Raw genomic sequence first — 19,280 nt, forward strand, 5'->3', positions numbered from 1 at the left:
CGATGACTGCTGTGGATTTACAGGAGGTTACAGTTGGAATAATAAATGAATTTTAAAAGACGAGATAAGCAAAATGAAGAGGAAAAAGCTCACCGTTTGCTGGGAGAAATGCAACTGGGAAAAGTACTGTTTGCTTCCCTTGATGTTTATAAGCCATACAGAAGCTTACCACATTGTTCCTTACTTCACACTCAAGCTACAAGTCCCATTGCTATCAGTGCACATAAAAGAGATGGTAAGAACAAATATCCAATTCTTAAATTAACTGGAAATTTCCTTGGGGCCACTTTCACTCCATTACAGTTACTTTGTTGGAAACTCTATGCATATAAACAGAATTCTTGCCACACCAGCTTACACTGGGAGCAGCTCAATAGAAAATGGCACCCATTGATTTAGAAGGTCTGGTGTCAAATGCAGTGTATTAACTCTAAAAGCCATGATCACTCCCCAAAATTGTTTTTTTTCCGCTTGGATCAAGTATAAAAGTAGGGAAGTGTTGCATTTGTGAGCCTGCATCTGCAATATTACATACAGTTTTGAGGAGCGAAGGAGTTCCATTGGAGGCAATTCAGCAGAAGTTCACTAGATTGATTCCAGAGATGGGGGACTTGTCTTATGAAAGGAGATTGAGCAGTTTAGTGCTATACTCTCCAGAGTATAGAAGAACGAGATGAGATCTAATTGAGGGATATAAGATGCCAAAGAGGATTTGACAAAAGAGACTTTCAAAAGCATGTTTCCTTATGTGGGCCAATCTAGACTGAGATGTCATAGTTTTAGGATAAGAAGTGACAAACTTAAAATAGAGATCAGGAGACATTACTTCTCTCAAAGTGTCATTAATTTTATGGAATTTACAACCCCAGAATGCTGGGACATGGAGGAGATAAACAGATTTTAATTAGTAAGGTGTTGAAGGGTTATAGAGAGTGGTCTGGAAAGTGGAGTTGAGATCAGTCATGATCATATCAAATTGTGGAGCAGCCTCCAGAAGCTGAATTGTCTCCTCCTTGTCTAGTTCATATGTTCTTATGGTAGCATAGTGTATATATGGCTATTTTTGAGCAGCCAGTCAGAATATTTCAATTCAACCTACAGCATGACTAGATGATAATTTTGTGGTAATGGCATTCGGTTAATAATCCAGAAAAGCAGGCAATCACTGGTGAAATTTCATTTCAGTTCATATACAGTCAATGGCAGAATCCTTAGTAGCTAATGATGGCACATCAAGAACTATTTCAATCGCAGAGTAACTATTTTTTTAATGTGACACTCAATGCTAATGTTGGAACTGCACAGTTAGATACCAATGCTATTGAATTCTTCTCTGTGTCGACAGTATGATGTTTCAGGTTGTTAGGAATAGAATAGAAATTTTAAAAATATAAACCAAAAGGATTGCAGATGCTGAAATCAGAAATAAAAACAGAAATTACTGGAAAAACTCTGCAAGTCTGGCATCATCTGTGGAGAGAAATCAAAGTTTCAGGTTGACTGACCCTTCGTCAGAACTCAAAATAGAAATAAAAGTTTGTTCCACATGTTTTGCTTCTGCTTCATGGAATAATTTGAGAAAAATATTAATTTGTTTCAGAAATTAACCTTAATTAATCAGAATGCATTCAAATTTTTAGCTTGGTTTAAGAGTAAACAAAAAGAACTAAGTTGCACTCAATAATTAGTTAATATATTCCCATTTATCAGAGGGACCAATTTTTTTTGTAAATATATTTATTAGCAAAATCTTTTTTAACTTTGCAAACATATAAAATTATTGAAAAATACAATCAATAACAAATATTAGTATAATAAGAGAGACCTATGTTTAAATGGACATCTTTTCATCAACAAAGTGCAGACTTTAATCCTAAATGATGTTTTGTTTGATACAAATTTGACATCTCTCTCAGATTGGCCAAATACATGATTTTAGTGAGAAATAGAAACATCCCAAACCAGACTTGTTATTGAAATGATGCTTTATATTTGGCATCTAATGTTGGGAATCAAGAAAGGCTTAGCATTGTTCTCCATTAACAGTATTGATAAAGGATACATTCCACTACGACAGACAATTTCCAACTTTCAGCAGTTTCAGTTCTTGACTTGCACAGACTTCACGATTTGGAGATGCCGGTGTTGGACTGGGGTGGACAAAGTTAAAAATCACACAACACCAGGTTATAGTCCAACAGGTCTGTGCTCCATCCCCAGTGCTGAAGAAGGATTACATACGAAACATTGATTTGGAGATGCCGGTGTTGGACTGGGGTGGACAAAGTTAAAAATCACACAACACCAGGTTATAGTCCAACAGGTTTATTTGGTTTACCTGATGAAGGAGCTCCGATAGCTTGTACTTCCAAATAAACCAGTTGGATATAACCTGGTGTTGTCTGATTTTTAACTATGTTTTATAAAACAGGGAAGGTTTCCAAGAATGATCTTGAGGGTGAAAGGATTGTCAAATGAGGAGCTGTTGAGGACTCTGGGTCTGTACTCAGTGGAGTTTGAGAGCAAGAGGGGAGGATCTGATTGAAACTTATAGAATACTGAGAGGCCTGGTTAGAGTGGATGTGGAGAAGATGTTTCCACCAATGGGGCAGACTAGGACCTCAGGGCACAGCCTCAGAGTGAAGTGACAGTCCTTTAGAACTGAGATGAGGAGGAATTTCTTCAGCCAGAGGATGGTTAATCTGTGGAACGTATTGCTGCAGAAGGCTGTGGAGGCTACTTCACTGAGTGTATCCACGACATAGATAGGTAAAGGGATCAAGGAAGAAGGCAGGAGAATGTGGTAAAAAGAACATATCAGCCATGATCAAATGTCAGGGTAGACAAGCAGGAGGCTGGAAGAACACAGCAAGCCAGGCAGCATCAGGAGGTGAAGAAGTCAATGTTTCGGATGTACAAAGTTAAAAATCACACAACACCAGGTTATAGTCCAACAGGTTTAATTGGAAGCACATTAGCTTTTGGAGCAACGCTCCTTCATCAGATGATATCACCTGATGAAGGAGCATCGCTCCAAAAGCTAGAGTGCTTCCAATTAAACCTGTTGGACTATAACCTGGTGTTGTGTGATTTTTAACTTTGTACATCCCAGTCCAACACCGGCATCTCCGAATCAATGTTTCGTATGTAATCCTTCTTCAGCACTGGGGATGGAGCACAGGTGAGTTTAGGTGAACACAGGTAGATCACCATTGGTTGGTCAGTGGGAGGAATTAATCCGGTGGGTGGCTCGGAGAAAAGGTCATCATGATCAAATGGCAGAGTAGTGTCAATGGGCTGAATGGTCTATTTCTTATGGTGTTATGGTCTAACAGAGACTACGTTTTATTGGTTTTAAAGTATTTTAAACTGACCTGGGGTTATGAAAGGCACAGTAATGAAAGACAATTCACTACAAAAAGGGCAATTGTATTCGTATCTCCTACTGCAGCTGCTTACAAACTGCCGACAAGTTATGAAACAAACACATCACAGTCTGAGGAGGTGCTAGTGATTGACTACACATATGCTTCCTTAACAAAGGAATAAAGACATCATATCACAACATTGACAAAATTAGCAATAAAGGACAACTCTCATAATATTCAAAAAGACATCTGCTGCAATTCTTGACCTTTGAGTCAAACTATCAAGTTAGACTAACTGGTCCGAACATCTGAGTCTCACTCTTGTAGAAAATGGATTAAGATTAGGATTGATAGTCCTAATCTTACCAATCTCCATTGGTAACAGATTCATTGAACAGGAATTGTTTGCCTTTTCAATGTCTGATATGTGCATCAAAATTATTCAGTGCCTTTTAAAAGCTGCCAATAATTTTAATCCCCATTCACAATCTCTTATCTGCAAGTGACTAACATCTATAATTCCTACCGAAGGTGATATCAATGTTCTATTGAATCTTGAGATCAATGTCTTATTATGAGCATAACAGGTAAGGAATAGTGACAGCAGAATAAGCCAGTGGTGTACATTACTATAACATTCAAAGGGCTGCAATGTCATTGGTGCCAGCATCACACTTACAGGATACAAAAACATGAAGCTGATTGAATGTATAGCATGGCTACATCAGGTTCATTGATCCTGCATGTACAAGTCTCCAGTCATTTTTCAGAACCAAGAGTGTGGTGCTAGAAAAGCACAGCAGGTCAGGCAGCATCCGAGGAGCAGGAAAATCGATGTTTCAGGCAAAAGCCCTCCATCAGGAAAGCCCTTCCACTCTGTTCTATTTGTATGGTGTCATCTTCCTGATGAAGGGCTTTTCCGGTAATGTTCCTGCTGCTTGGATGCTGCCTGACCAGCTGTGCTTTTCCAGCACCACACACTTGGCTCTAATTTCCAGCATCTGCAATACTTACTTTTGCCTAGTCAAACTTAAGATGCTGGATAATAAAGCTGGAAAGCCTGAAAAGTGTTGCTGTCACTAATAGCATTACAGGCAGGTGCTCCAAGGCAATATTGCTAAAATAAATGGTTTATTCTCCCCAGCAGTCCAATCACGAGTAGCACACACTTCCACTTCATTTAACATTCCCACCCTTTTCTGTCGGATAGAAGATGTAAAAGTTTGCATACACATACAAATAGATTCAACAACAGCTTCTTCCCCACTGTTATTAGACTTCAGAACAGACTTCTCAAATTGTAAATTTAATGTTGACCTTGCTTTCTCTGCACTTTCTCTGCGACCCTAACATTGTATTCTTCACTCTGTTCTATTTCTTCAGTGATCTTCATGAACTGCATGCAGAACAAAACTTTTCACTCTACCTAGGTACATGTAACAATAATAAATCAAATCATACCAAATAATTTGATTACATTTGAGGTTTGCAAAGAATAATACTTAAAGGGGCCTTGCTCTTCAAACAAGGTTTGTTGCAGTTCTGTTCCTAGCAATGTGAGTACCAATACTCATGATCTTCCTGTGTTAAACTTGCCTTGGTGTATCAGTGATGATAACCTGAGGAGATGCAGGTTCATGCTTCTAAGTTTAGAGACTTGCTTAGCTTTATCTATTTCAGCACCATACAAGGAGTAGCATGTTGCTTATTTTGTTGTACTAAAAGTGCATGACTTTATATTTATTTGCATTGAATTTAAACTTTCAACACTTTGTCCCTTTCTGGTTTGGTATGTTCAAGTCACAAGCACAAATTGGAGAAAGCATCACAGTGGTGAGCAGTCCTGTTTTAAAGGACAACACTTGTACCAGTTATTTTTCTCCAGTTTGACCATCTCAAGCAAGACTCTGCACCAGAGCAATTGAACACTTGATTATTACTCAGCTGTTTATTTTAATCTGGCCATCTGGAACCACCAAGTGTCACACAAAAAACAGGTCCTATTTCTTCAATAATTTCTTTTTGATGGTTCAAGCAGTTGGTTATTTGCATTCAGGTCACTGTGTAAAAAAAGAAAGTGACATTTCTAACACACACAGAAACAATTACACAGTTTTGACAGAAAAATTGGAAATTCAGCTGTAGAATTGCTGAAATGATGTTAGAAATGTTTGGAGTCAATTTTAATGCCTTAGCTTGACCATCTAACTGGGCAGAGAAATGAGTCTGCCTGTTCCACAGACACTGGGAATTGTCAGCTTGCTGTTTGGGGAATGAAGAATTATGTGCCACAGTGTTCACTGTTCACCTGCAGAATGACAATTCTCAAAATGCACCATTAACCCACTGCCCAGGTCTACCAATTGGAGAGTTGTGAGAGAATTTCAGCTGCTGTTTAGGAATTGTGTTACACAGGATGGACGCGAGATGAGATCAACATGGGGGTGGGTAACAGTGAGCCTAGTCCAGGTGTGCTCTCCTGACAAGCAGACAGGGTGATGCCAGGAGGTACCATGCCAGAGGAGGAAGAAAGCACATTCCCGTCTCACTGAGAGCTCTCCACGTTCACCCTGCCTCCCACCCCCTGCTCCTTAGAGGATCAAGCCGGGGATGTCTACCCCATCTAGACACTTGCACCCTGGGATCGCCCCGCCAAATCTCTTGGGCCAACGGGCTCCATATCAGAGCTGGCTCCCTCCACCTCAGCTGCATGACCGGGAAGCACACTGAGACATGGCGGGACGGAGAGAAAGAAGCAAACATACAGAGCCCACTGGCATGGGTGAAGGTGGCTGTTTAGCAACACGGACAGTGTACTTAAATGCTGATGACTTTAACTTTCATGGATCTGCTTTTGAGTCTCTGTGGAGGTGCTCAACACAGTTCCACAGCAGCTGACTGCAGTTCATGGTCACAATGATGGAAGCCTACACAGACAGACAACTGAGCCATCCGCAAACAGGGGGAGCAAGGCATATAGATGGCATTGGGTCATGTTGAGACTTTTGGCCCTCCTCATTAAATATCCCAAACATTTGGCTCCCTGAGTGTAACTGTGAGAGATTTGTCCAGCAGTGACTGTATCAAAGAAATGCCCCTTACAGACTGACAGAGTCAATGCTTTACAATGGCTAAGGGGTGAGCAACCTGCATGCCTTTGTGCTACCTTTCTATGGCCTATGTTGTTCTCTATTAAAAGCCATATTTGGGGTTGTTGATACAATCCTCTCTCTCAAAGCTCCAATTGCTTACTCTGCCCACCCGAAATGAGGTAGCAAGCATTTTCTTCTCATTGCATAGCTTCAGTTCCAGAACAATGGAAGCTGACAGTGAGTGTTCCTCTCCAGCCACAGCCTGATCATGTCAGTGAGATTCCCTCGATCTGCCTATTCCTGATTTACAGCAATTACTTGAATATTTTTGTTTCCTCTGCCAAAAACACTGAAGATAACTAAATGTCAGTTCTTCCAGGAAAGGTAAAAGTGTTAGACCATGTTGCTCAATTATAAAATCTTTCTTTAAATAGCATTGTCATTGTGTCCTGAGGAAGGGTTACTCGACCCAAAGCATTAACTCTGATTTCACTCCTCAGATGCTGCCAGACCTGCTGAGCTTTTCCAGCAATTTCTACTTTTTGTTTCTGATATACAGAATTTGCAGTTAAGAGTCATAGAGATGTACAGCATGGAAACAGACTCTTTAGTCTAACTCGTCCATGCTGACCAGATATTCTAATCTAGTCCCATTTGCCAGCAATTGGCCCAAATCCCTCTAAACTGGTGGGCGGCACAGTGGCATAGTGGGCGGCACGGTGGCACAGTGGTTAGCACTGCTGCCTCACAGCGCCAGAGACCCGGGTTCAATACCCGCCTCAGGCGACTGACTGTGTGGAGTTTGCATATTCTCTCCGTGTCTGCGTGGGTTTCCTCCGGGTGCTCCGGTTTCCTCCCACAGTCCAAAGATGTGCAGGTCAGGTGAATTGGCCGTGCTAAATTGCCCGTAGTGTTAGGTAAGGGGTAAATGTTGAGGTATGGGTGGGTTGCGCTTCGGCAGGGCGGTGTGGACTTGTTGGGCCGAAGGGCCTGTTTCCACACTGTAAGTAATCTAATCTAATCTAAACTCTTCTTATTCATATACTGTATCCATTCAGATGCCTTTTAAATGTTGTAATTGTACCAACCTTCACCACTTCTTCTTGCAGCTCATTCCATGCATGCACTACCCTTTGCATGAAAAACATTGCCCCTTAGGTTCCTTTTAAATCTCTCCCCTCTCACCCTAAACCTATGACCTCTAGTTCTGGACTTCCCCCATGACCGGGAAAAGACCTTGTCTATTTACCTATACATGCCCCTCGTGATTTTATAAACCTCGATAAGGTCACCCCTAAATTCTTTAAGTTTTTAACATTACCATTATGTTTTGTTTTTGTTTAATAGAGATGATTCATAAATTTACTCCAAGATTAACACCTAAAAATGAGTCACCTATCTTTTTGTTTGTAATGTAAATTCTCCACAGCTATTCCTACAACACAATGGCATTACTTTCCACTCAGGAGAAATATAATTGTTCTGCGATTAATGAGCACCACATTACAATTCACCGTACCCATATGAGATGGCATTTTGTTTTGCATTTTCTGACTTTTCAGAGGCAAAGTACTTGGAAGAAATGATTTTGATTTAAATTTTGTTTTTAATTTTATTGTCACATGTACTCAGGTACTGAGGTACAGTAAAAAAAGTGTATAATGTCACCACACAAGGCACCACCTTCATGATCGAGTACCTAGGTACAGAAACATAAGAACAGGGTAGAAGGAAAGAACAAGTTAAACATGCAGTAATTATAGTATAGCATAAAACAAACAAAATAAGGTTAAAAGTTACACATTGCAAACCTTCTTAATTTTAAGTAGAAAGTAAAGAAATAAAGCTGAAAGTTCAATCATTGCAGTCTTTCTTAAGTGCTTAGCAAATCGAGATTTTTGTAAAAAATATGTTGTCAGTTGCCTTTCATTTATTTTTGTCTTTAACAGGCACAAATAGTGAAAGGAGTTTGGGTCTGTCTAACAGAGAAGAGAACTGTGAAACAGAAAACGTATCAGAGACACAGGATAGAAACGCTAATAACCCTTTGACCACTTTGCCTCCTGTGGTATCTGCAGTTCCAGCAGTGGAGAATGGAAATCAACTTTTGAATGGTAATTTGTATTTCACTTAACAGTGAGCTGTTACAGCTGTGCATGCAGTGAATATTCACAAGTGAAAACACTATCCTGAAAAAAAAATTCTGCCCCTCCTTGAGATCTGAGATCTCCGCAAGTACTCTTACTATGTAAAATCCTAGAGTCTGCAAGCAGCAATACACGTATTATAGACATTCTTGAGTGATGGGAACTCAGGACTCGCATTAATTCCTGGATGTTTGGAATTCCTACAAATGACAAATAGGCAATAGCAAAATGACCAGTACTATGCTGTAAAACTTACTGGCACGTACTGCTTGCTTATTTAAGATGATTAGAAAATCTGATTTTGTTTCAAAGTTTGCAAAGTTTCCAGGAATGAAAATCTGAATTACTCAGAATTGGAAAGCTGAAGTCTATTATATTCCCTATATGTGGATCTTTTATTTATTGAATTATAGAACAAAAGACGTGTTTACTGTATAATGTATTCATGCCAATAGTGAGGAGGACTTGGATTGTAGGTGAAAGTGAGGACTGCAGATGCTGAGGATTAGAGTCAAGAGTGTGGTGCTGGAAAAGCCATTCCAGGACTTGGATTTTGTCAAGTTGATTCTTATTGATTCACTTATTTCAATTCATTTAAAAGTTTTCTTCAAAAATGTTGAATCCTACACTGGATTTCATATAGGAATTGGCCTGAAATTCCATTGCATACTACTGAAATAGGAGAAGTACAAAAGAAACATGAAAATCAGCTTGTTTAAGCTTCAATGGGGCAAATAAGTTATGCCACATGTTCAGAAGCTCACACCAATCCCATGTAACAGCAAATGAGAACATGTAAATTTTGCAAGCTTTGTGACATCGTTTTGGAGGGATAAAAGTAAAAAAAAATTAAGCTTAGCACTTATACAATGAGGTAATAATGTACAATGGCATTTGTCTCAGATCCCTCTCTCCGTGGAGTAAATTTTCAGGAATTACGATTGAATTCCCAGCATGGAGTCTCACTTGACAGCAACATGGACTGGAGAATCGGACACTGAGGCCAACACTCAGGATTCATGCTGCTCAGTACCTTTGCTGATTTTCTGTGCTCTGATTGAACAAGACCGCGCCAGGAAGTTTTCTGAAAATGGCATCCTTTTTATTAGCAGAGTTGTTAAAGGATTTAACTCCTGTGCTTAAATCCCAGACACAGGAACTTCAGAAGGACTTGCTGACTGATCTCATGCTAACGTCACATATTTTGTTTATCTTTCATTTCCATAAAACATCATGTTGTGGAAAACTGTGCCTCCCAAATTATGTCTGACACTGCTGGCCTAAATGAGTCCAAATAAAATTGAATAGTAAAATAGAATGATAGTCATTTTGAAGATTATGCTGAGCCCATTCCATATATAGATATTTTTCTCATTAAGGATCCAGCCTGCTGGAGCATTTTTCACTTTCTGGGCCTGATATTTGACACCTGTGTAAGAGATATAAAGTGAAGACAACAATAACCAATCTAGCAGGACAGAAGCCCATGTTCAATCTACATTAGGACATGGACCACTGCTAAATTGGTTGGGAACATCATCAGTCATCTCTGGATGTAGAGTCATTGAGATGTACAGCACGGAAACAGACCCTTAAGTCCAACTCGTTCACACTGACCGAATACCCTAAACTGATCTCGTCCCATTTGCCAGCATTTGGTCCATATCCCTCTGAACCCTTCCTATTCATGTATCCATCCAGACACCTTTTAAATGTTGTATCAACCTGCATCACTTCCTCTGGCAGCTCATTCCACACACGCACCACACTCTGCATGAAAAAGTTGCTTCTTAGGTCCCTTTGAAACCTTTCCCCTTTCACCCTAAACCTATGCCCTCTAGTTTTGGATTCCTCTACCCTGGGAAAAAGACTTGTCTATTTATCCTATCCATGACCCTCATGATTTTGTAAACCTCTATAAGGTCATTTGTTTGAACTGAATGCTGCCCTAAGTTCTACATTGAAATGAGCTCTTGTCCATATTATCAACTGGACTCTGATATTTGCTTCCTCTGTCTTGTTGCAATTCTGAAGAAGAGTTACATCAGACTCAAAATGTTAACTCTGTTCCTCTCTCCACAGATGCTGCCAGACTTGCTGAATTTCTGCAGCACTTTCTGGTTTTCCAACACCGGTAGTATTTTGCTTTTATTTTCTTACTCTAGTTGGCCCTTGGTCTCTGAAAACTTTGAATAATAATATTCATGCCTAACAGCCTATCCAAAAAGCCGAAAAAAAAGAGACCATTAAAAGTTGTTCAGAAAAATACTTCATAACTTTGAAAATGCTCCTACACGATACAACATCCAGTTTGAATATCAATGTTTGCCCCCTTCAGTTTATCTTCTTCCAACTAGTGTCAAGGCCAGTCAAAACATGACGCGAATATTTGCATCTGTAGATCTTTTCAATTAGGTTCATGAAATTAAGGTGGTTCTTGATCCAATCCAGGCCACTGGAAACCCATTTGGCTTATTGTGCTGACGTCTCTAGTCACTGCCAGTTATTCAATGTAGCCTTGCTGTTGGTGAAATCCTGAGCTACGTGCCAAGTGGAGGCGAAAATGCTTTCTTCTAAGATAAAGGAGTATTTTAGTTTTCACTTCACTCGTAAACTGCAGGATCATAAGCAGTATTGGAATCTGAATTAAATATGGCCTAACTCCAGAAGTGATTTGGGGATGGGACAAAGGAAAATTACCCTAGAAGCAAAATAGAAGGGTTTTTTTTCTGTCTAGTGTCCATTACTTTACGACGGTAGACTTTACTGTTCATATGACTTTTACAGAATTCAAAATGTAGAATTATGGTAAAGATAGTTAATAATCAAATATATTAATTCTCTGATTAATGCCTAAGAAGGCAATTAAGCAGGTCGATGTTGATGCATCTAAACAGCTGATCATACAGACCTTCAGAAAGAACACTGCGCTCCAAAATGATCTGATTGCATTATCCTCCTCCTCCCCTCACCCCTTCCAGTGCAAAAAAAGAACCATGAATAAAATGTAATGTGTACTTTACAAATGTTTAAAAGTATTTATGTTGTATCATAAATTATGTTTACAATCTAATTGTGTTTGATGGTAACATGTTGGGGCACAATTGCCTCTTTTGCATGTTGTTTTTGGTGCTTTTTCATTTCAAACTGGATCTCTCTTTCAGGAAGCTGCATTTCTCCGGGTGATGTGGTTTATGCAGTCAAATAAACTGATATTGAGTCTTTGCTTATTTTAGTAACACTTTGCTTTTGTAATTTCCAGTGTAATATGATTGATCAAATCCTGGTCTAAAATTTCTATCAGTGTCATATCTCGGATGAATTACATTTTCAATAAAAAGAATATATTTCAGTGTATTTTTATTTTCAGTTCAAATAAATTAAATGGATAGATATTTGAGTTTCTGGGCTCTTATAGAAGATTTTTTTTTCATGGCTGCACATCTGTTTTTTTTTCAGTACTGCCACACATCAGTTATTACATGGTGCAGTTATAACTTTTAAAATGCCAAAGAAGTTGCAGGGTCATGGGCTTCAGTTGTTAGATGTATGGTTAAAAAAAAAGTTTTGAGGTTTTAGAATTCTGATGTGTTAGAAGTTGACCCATCATTGCCCGGACTTACGTTCAAATCTGACCCAAAATATGGCAGTAAAAGTCTATTGGAAGTACTATCAATGGGATGAGACAGCAAACCAAAGCTTAATCTGTCTTCTTAGGTGCATGTAAAAGATCCCACTACTGTAGTTTAAAGAAAATGAGCAAGTTCTCCATTTCATGACCAAAAAGTTATCCCTCCTACAAAACATAACCCAAATGGATAGTTAGTTATCCCCTTGCTATTTACGAGATCTTGCTACATGTGTATAGGTTGACACATTTTATTAGAGCATTATCTCCAATACAAGTGGACTTCATTGTCAGTGAAATGCTTTGGGGAATCCTGGGAAATGTGTTTCGGCAAGTCATGAACTGTGTCAAATAAACGTGAGTCTTTCATTTTCCTTCTCTCTTTCCCTTTTAATGGTTCATGTATGTCATCTTTACAAACTGTAACTTGTAAAGTTGGATGGAATTTTAATCTAATCCTAAATGAAATTGTTTATTATATTCTAAGTTTTCAGGAGATCAAATTCAGTTTGACAGATTTGTATGCAGTTCTTGCATATGCAGTTGTATATTTAATGTCTGTTTGAAGTTTATTCACCAATTAGTTTTCCAAGTAACGCAAGCATTTCCCAAGTCTATATGAAGTGAAACCTGTGGAATTCTCTGCCACAGATGGCAATTAAAGCCAAAGGTTTTCAAGAAAGAGTTAGGTATAGTTTTTCAGACTAAAGGGATCAAAGGTTAGGGGGAAAAGTTGGAAGCAGCATTCTAAGATAGATGATCAGCCAAGATCATAATGAATAGTGAAACAGTCTCCAAAGGCTGAATGGCCAACTGCTGATACCATTTTCTGTGTTTCTATGAAGCCCAGTAGGTCAAAATCATGAATTATATAATAGTGTTACAATGGCCCTTCCATTGCAGGTGAGGTCTTGGTAATGTATCCAAGAAACTGGCCCCATCATCTCTGTCCTGCAACCATGTCATGTGTATTTCTCATTCTTTTCTCTTTGTAATTACAAAAATGCTCCAGTAGTTTCAAATTGCAATGTTTAACGGATGATAATTTATGTTGAATGCATTAGGATTTTTTAGATTAGTGACTTGAGAATTTCATACAACTGTGTCAATATCCCTGGTCCAATCATTCATCAGTCTCTTCTTATGCTGTAAAAATTGGCATTCCCAATTCCAAATTTGGATCTTTGTTTCCCAGTCCCAACCAAAAGCTGGCATCAAAAGAAGCAAATACTATAAATCATTGTAGTTATTGCAGTCAGTGATTTGCATGACTCTCTGTGCCTCATTCTAAAAAAAGGACTGTAATGTCTAATATATTACAATAAGGGTAATACATTACAAGAGTCTAATATATTACAATAAGGTTAGAAATGTGAAGGAACAAATTACCACAGATGCTGGAATTTTAACTGAAAACAACAAATGCTGGAGATCACAGAGGGTCAGACAGCATCTATGGAGAGAGAACAAGCTAACACTTTGAGTCTCGATGACTCTTCAGCAGAGCAGAAATGCGAAGCCTGATCAGAAAGTTCAACAAACCAGAATATTTTTAGAAACTTTATTAAGCTGTGTTGCATACTTGTGCTATTTTTATGCATGAAAAAAGTTGCTCTGGGTTGCTTTTAATCCTCTGCAAGCTCCTCAAAATCTGACCATTGTTTATTTACTTACGTTCCCAAGTTCTCATGATGTAAAACACTGCTGTCATTCTCTGCTTAGCCTATTCTGCCTAAAAGGGAAAAGAACCCGTTCCGCTTCTCCTCTTCCCTGAAACCATTCTGGAAAATCTCTCGTGTGCCTTCACCAAAGCCTTTAAGACTTTTCTAAAGTCAGTTGCTCAGAATAGTTCTCGCTGGGGTTGAACTGATGCTTCTTTTTCCTCTCACTTTTGTGGGTCTGGTCCACAGAACATGAATGACCAGCTCCTAGAGGTAGCTGGCAATTTAAGAGTTTGGTTGCCTCCACTAAAATTGGATTTTGGAGTGCCTGAAACCCTGAGTGCAGAGGGTAAGAAGCCTGAGGTTGGTTCTCAGTGTATTTGTTTTGTACAGCCAGGATACACTTTTGGGGGCTTGAGGCACCCCCTGTGGATATCACACCTGGGCCCATTGTGGTGTGAGTCAGGGATCCTTTTGGGGGTGGGTCAGGTGCCCCTTTGGATTGTTAACTGTGAAATGGTGTGTAAAATCATTTCACTTTCCAATTTCTGCCATGAACTGTCAAAGTTTTTTTTAAACTGAAAGAGAGTGCTTTTTGCAAAGAGTTGTAGTGTGCAATACAGAACTTTAAGTAAAGAGCCATTTTTCTCATTGTGTGTGAGTAGCTGCTTATGAAACTCAGTGAGTTGCCCTGATCAGTGAGGTGGACAAAGGGGATGGGTGCAATTAGTCACTTAGTTTACTTGGAGCTATACGTTCCTGATGAAGGGCTTATGCCCGAAACATCAGTTGTCCTACTCCTCGATGCTGCCTGACCTGCTGTGCTTTTGCAGCGCCACATTTTTCGACAATGGAGATATACAGCCAAATTTGCTGGGGGCACAAAAATAGGGAGAGAGAGATCTTGGGTGCTTGTGCACTGATCCGTGAAGGTGGCAAAACAGTTTAATATAGTTATGAAGGCATGTGGGATGCTTGCCTTTATTAGTTGTAGCATAGATAATAAAAGCAGAGAACTGCATAAAGTTTTGGTTGGTCCACAGTAATGTGGATGGTTCTAGTCCTTACACCATAGGAAGGATGCAGTTTTACTGGTGAGGCTGCAAAGGACATTCAGCGGATATTCCCTGGAATGGAACAATTTAACTTAGAAGAAAGGCTGGATAAGTTCAGGTTGTTTTTCTATGGAGCAGAGAAGCTTGAGGGGAAGCCGAATGGAAATGTACAAGTTGGGGAGGAACATGGAGACTGCGAATAGAAAATAGTTGTTCTCTTCAGTTGAAAGGTCAGTAACAAGGGGTAATAGTTTTAAAGTGAAAGGCAAAAGGTTTAGAGGGAATTTGAAGAAGATCTTTTTCACCTGGAGGATGGTGGGGGTCTGGAATGCACTGCCAGGGAGGTAGGACACCACACAATCTTTAAAAATGTCCGGGATGGTAGCATTCAAAACTATAGACTGAGAGTGGAAAAGTGGGACTCATGTAGGTAGTGGTATATTTTTGGTAGTGCAGGCTTGATGGGCCAAAAGCCCTCTTTTGTACTGTCTGATTGCGTATAGGTGGAAAGGCAGGATGTGTAAGGGTTACAAGCAGTTTACAGAGAGATATTGATGGTTTAAGTAAGTGGGCAAAAAGCTGAGAAATGATGTATAATCTGGAAGAATGTGAAGCTCTCCATTCGGAAAGGAAGAACTAAATAACAGAATATAATTTAAATGGTGGAAAATGGCAGGATGCTGCAACACATAGGTACTTCAGAGTACTTGTTCACGAAACACAGGAAGCTAGCACACACATGCAGCAGGTAATCAGGAAGGCTCATGGAAAGTTGGCCTTTATTGCAAGCAGATTGGAGGACAAAGTAGGGAAGTGCAGTGCTGGTGAAACCACATCTGGAGTACTGTAACCAGTTTCGGTCCTCTTATTTAAGGGAATTTTATTTCATTGGAGACAGTTCAGAGAAGGTTCGTGAGGATGATGTAAGAACTAGGAGCAGGAGTAGGCCGTCTGGCCCCTTCGAGCCTGCTCCGCCATTCAATAAGATCATGGCTGATCTTTTCGTGGCCTCAGCTCCAATTCCCCACCCTCTCACCATAACCGTTAACTCCTTTACTGTTCAAAATAATGTGTCTTAGATTTAAAAACGTTTACTAAAGCAGCGTCAACTACTTCAATGGGCAGGGAATTCCATAGATTCACAACTCTCTGGGTGAAGAATTTCCTTAATTCAGTCCTAAATCTCCACCCCCCCACCCCACCCCCCTCAATTTTGAGGCGATGCCCTCCTGATCTAGTTTCACCCATCAATGGAAATATCCTCTCTACTTCTACCTTATCATTTGTTTCATAATTTTATATGTTTCTGTAAGATCCCCAGTGTGGAGGAATTGTCTTATGAGCAACTGTTAAATGGGTTAGGACTCTGTTCAGTGGAATTTAGAAAATTGAGAGGGGATCTCATTGAAACAAACAGGATTCCTAAATGGCATGTCAGTGTCAATGCTGACAGGATGTTTCCCCTCATGGGAGAGGCTATGACCAGAGGGCATAATCTCAGAATAAAGGGGCACCAATTTAAGACTGAGATGAGGAGGAATTTCTTCTTGCGGAGGGTAGAGAATCTTTGGACACCTTCACAAAAGGCTGTGGGGATAGAGTCCTTGTGTATATTTAAGGTTAAGATAAATAGATTCTTGATCAATAGGAGAATCAAGGGTTATGGGGAAATGGCAGGAAAGTGGAAGTGAGGAATGTCAGATCAACCACAAGGCTATTGAATGGCAGATCAGGCTGAAGGGGCTGAATGGCCTACTGTTATTCATATTTCTTATGATATAACAGAATATGAGGATCTATGAGGGAGATGATTAGATGGCGTTAGGTTGCATGGATTAGAATGGTAGGATATACAGAGTGTGAGAGTGTGATGGTAGGATATACAGAGTGTGAGAGTGTGACGGTTGGATCTACAGTGTGTGAGAGTATGAACGATAGGATACACAGAGTATGAGAGTGTGACGGAAGGATATGTAGAGTGTGAGAGTATGACGAGAGGATATACAGAGTGTGAGAGTATGAATATAGGATATACAGAGTGTGAGAGTGTGACGATTGGATATACAGTGTGTGAGAGTGTGGCGGTTGGATATACAGTGTGTGAGAATATGACGATAGGATGTACAGTGTGTGAGAGTGTGACGGTAGGGTATGCAGAGTGTGAGAGTGCGACGGTAGGATATACAGACTGTGTGAGTGTGACAGAAGGATATACAGAGTGTGACAGTGTAGACGGAAGGATATACAGAGTGTGAGAGTGTGACAGGATGTGCAGAGTGTGAGGGTATGACAGTAGAAAATACAGAGGGTGAGAGTATGATGGTAGGATATACAAAGTGTGAGAGTGTGACGGTAGGATATGCAGAGTGGGAGAGTGTGACGGTAGGATGTACAGAGTGTGAGAGTGTGATGGTGGGATATACAGAGTGTGAGAGTATGATGGTAGGATATACAGAGTGTGACAGTGGGATATACAGAGTGTGAGAGTGTAATGGTAGGATATACAGAATGTGTGAGTCTGACAGTAGGACATACAGAGTGTGAGAGTGTGACAGTAGGATATGCAGAGTGTGAGAGTGTGACAGTGTGACGTTACGATATACAGACTGTGAGAGTGTGACGGTAGGTTATACAGAGCGTGAGAGTATGACAGTCGGATATACAGAGTGTGTGAGTGTGACGGTAGGATAAACAGAGTGTGTGAGTCTGACAGTAGGATATACAGAATGTGAGAGTGTGACGGAAGGATATGCAGAGTGTGAGAGTGTGACGGTAGGAAATACAGAGTGTGAGGGTGTGATGGTAGGATATACAGAGTGTGACAGTGTGACGGTAGAATATACAGAGTGTGAGAGTGAGACAGTAGGTTATACAGAGTGTGTCAGTAGGATAAGCAGAGTGTGAGAGTGTGAAGGTAAGATATGCAGAATGTGAGTGTTTGACGGGAGGATATACAGAGTGTGAGAGTGTGACGGTGGGATATGCAGAGTATGAGAGTATGATGGGTGGGTATACAGATTGTGAGAGTGTGACAGTAGGATATTCAGAGTGTAAGAGTATGTCGGTAGGATATGCAGAATGTGAGTGTGTGATGGTAGGATGTGCAGAATGTGAATGTGTGACAGTAAGATATTCAGTGTGTGAGAGTATGATGGTAGGATATACAGAGGGTGAGTGGGTGTCGGTAGGATATACAGAGTGTGAGAGTGTGATGGTAGGATTTGCAGAGAGGGGGAGTGTGATGGTAAGATATACAGTGTGTGACAGTGTGATGGTAGGATATGCAGAGTGTGAGAGTGTGATGGGAGGACATGCTGAGTATGAGAGTGTGATGGGAGGATATGCTGAGTATGAGAGTGTGATGGTAGAATATACAGAGTGTGAGAGTGTGACGATACGATATCCTGAGTGTGAGTGTGTGACAGTATGATATACAGAGTGTTAGAGTGTTATGGTAGGATTTGAGGAGAGTGGGAGTGTGAGGGTAAGATATACAGTGTGTGACAGTGTGACAGTAGGATATGCAGAGAGTGGGAGTGTGTTTGGAGGATATACAGTGTGTGACAGTGTGACGGTAGGATATACAGAGTGTGAGAGTGTGATGGGTGTGAAAGTTGGAAGGTAGGATTTACAGAGTGTGAGAGTGGGATGTTAGGATATACAGCGTGTGACAGTGTGACAGTAGGATATGCAGAGTGTGAGAGTGTGACGGTAGGGAATACAGAGTGTGAGGGTGTGATGGGAGGATATACAGAGTGCGAGAGTGTGATGGGAGGATATACAGAGTGTGAGAGTGTGATGGTAGGATATACTGAGTGTGAGAGTGTGACGTTACGATATACTGAGTGTGAGAGTGTGACGGTAGGATACGCAGAGTTTGAAAGTGTCATGGAAGAATATGCGGAGTGTGAGAGTGTGACGGTAGGATATACAGAGTGTGAGAGTGTTATGCTAGGATTTGCAGAGAGTGGGAGTGTGATGGTAAGATATACAGTGTGTGACAGTGTGACAGTAGGATATGCAGAGTGTGAGAGTGTGATGGGAGGATATACAGAGTGTGACAGTGTGAAATTACGAAATACTGAGTGTGAGTATGTGACGGTAGGATATGCTGATTTTGAGAGTGTGATGGAAGGATATGCTGAGTATGAGAGTGTGATGGTAGAGTATACAGAGTGTGAGAGTGTGACATTACGATATACTGAGTGTGAGTGTGTGACAGTAGGATATGCAGAGTGTTAGAGTGTTATGGTAGGATTTGCAAAGAGTGGGAATGTGAGGGTAAGATATACAGTGTGTGACAGTGTGACAGTAGGATATGCAGAGTGT

The 19,280-nt window shown here is 40.3% G+C and overlaps 1 protein-coding gene across 1 annotated transcript in view; it reads left to right on the plus strand.

Moving 5' to 3' along the window:
• Positions 1 to 9,848, plus strand: part of myo16 (myosin XVI) — a 375,473-nt gene extending 365,625 nt beyond the window's left edge. Inside the window, exons 35-36 of the mRNA XM_043691191.1 lie at positions 8,410 to 8,574; positions 9,511 to 9,848. Coding sequence (XP_043547126.1) covers positions 8,410 to 8,574; positions 9,511 to 9,608 — 263 coding nt within the window. The 3' untranslated portion in view covers positions 9,609 to 9,848. The remainder of the gene's footprint in view (positions 1 to 8,409; positions 8,575 to 9,510) is intronic.
• Positions 9,849 to 19,280: the final 9,432 nt, after the last annotated feature.

This window comes from Chiloscyllium plagiosum, chromosome 6 (assembly GCF_004010195.1).
Source record: "Chiloscyllium plagiosum isolate BGI_BamShark_2017 chromosome 6, ASM401019v2, whole genome shotgun sequence".
Classification (NCBI taxonomy): Eukaryota; Metazoa; Chordata; class Chondrichthyes; order Orectolobiformes; family Hemiscylliidae; genus Chiloscyllium; species Chiloscyllium plagiosum.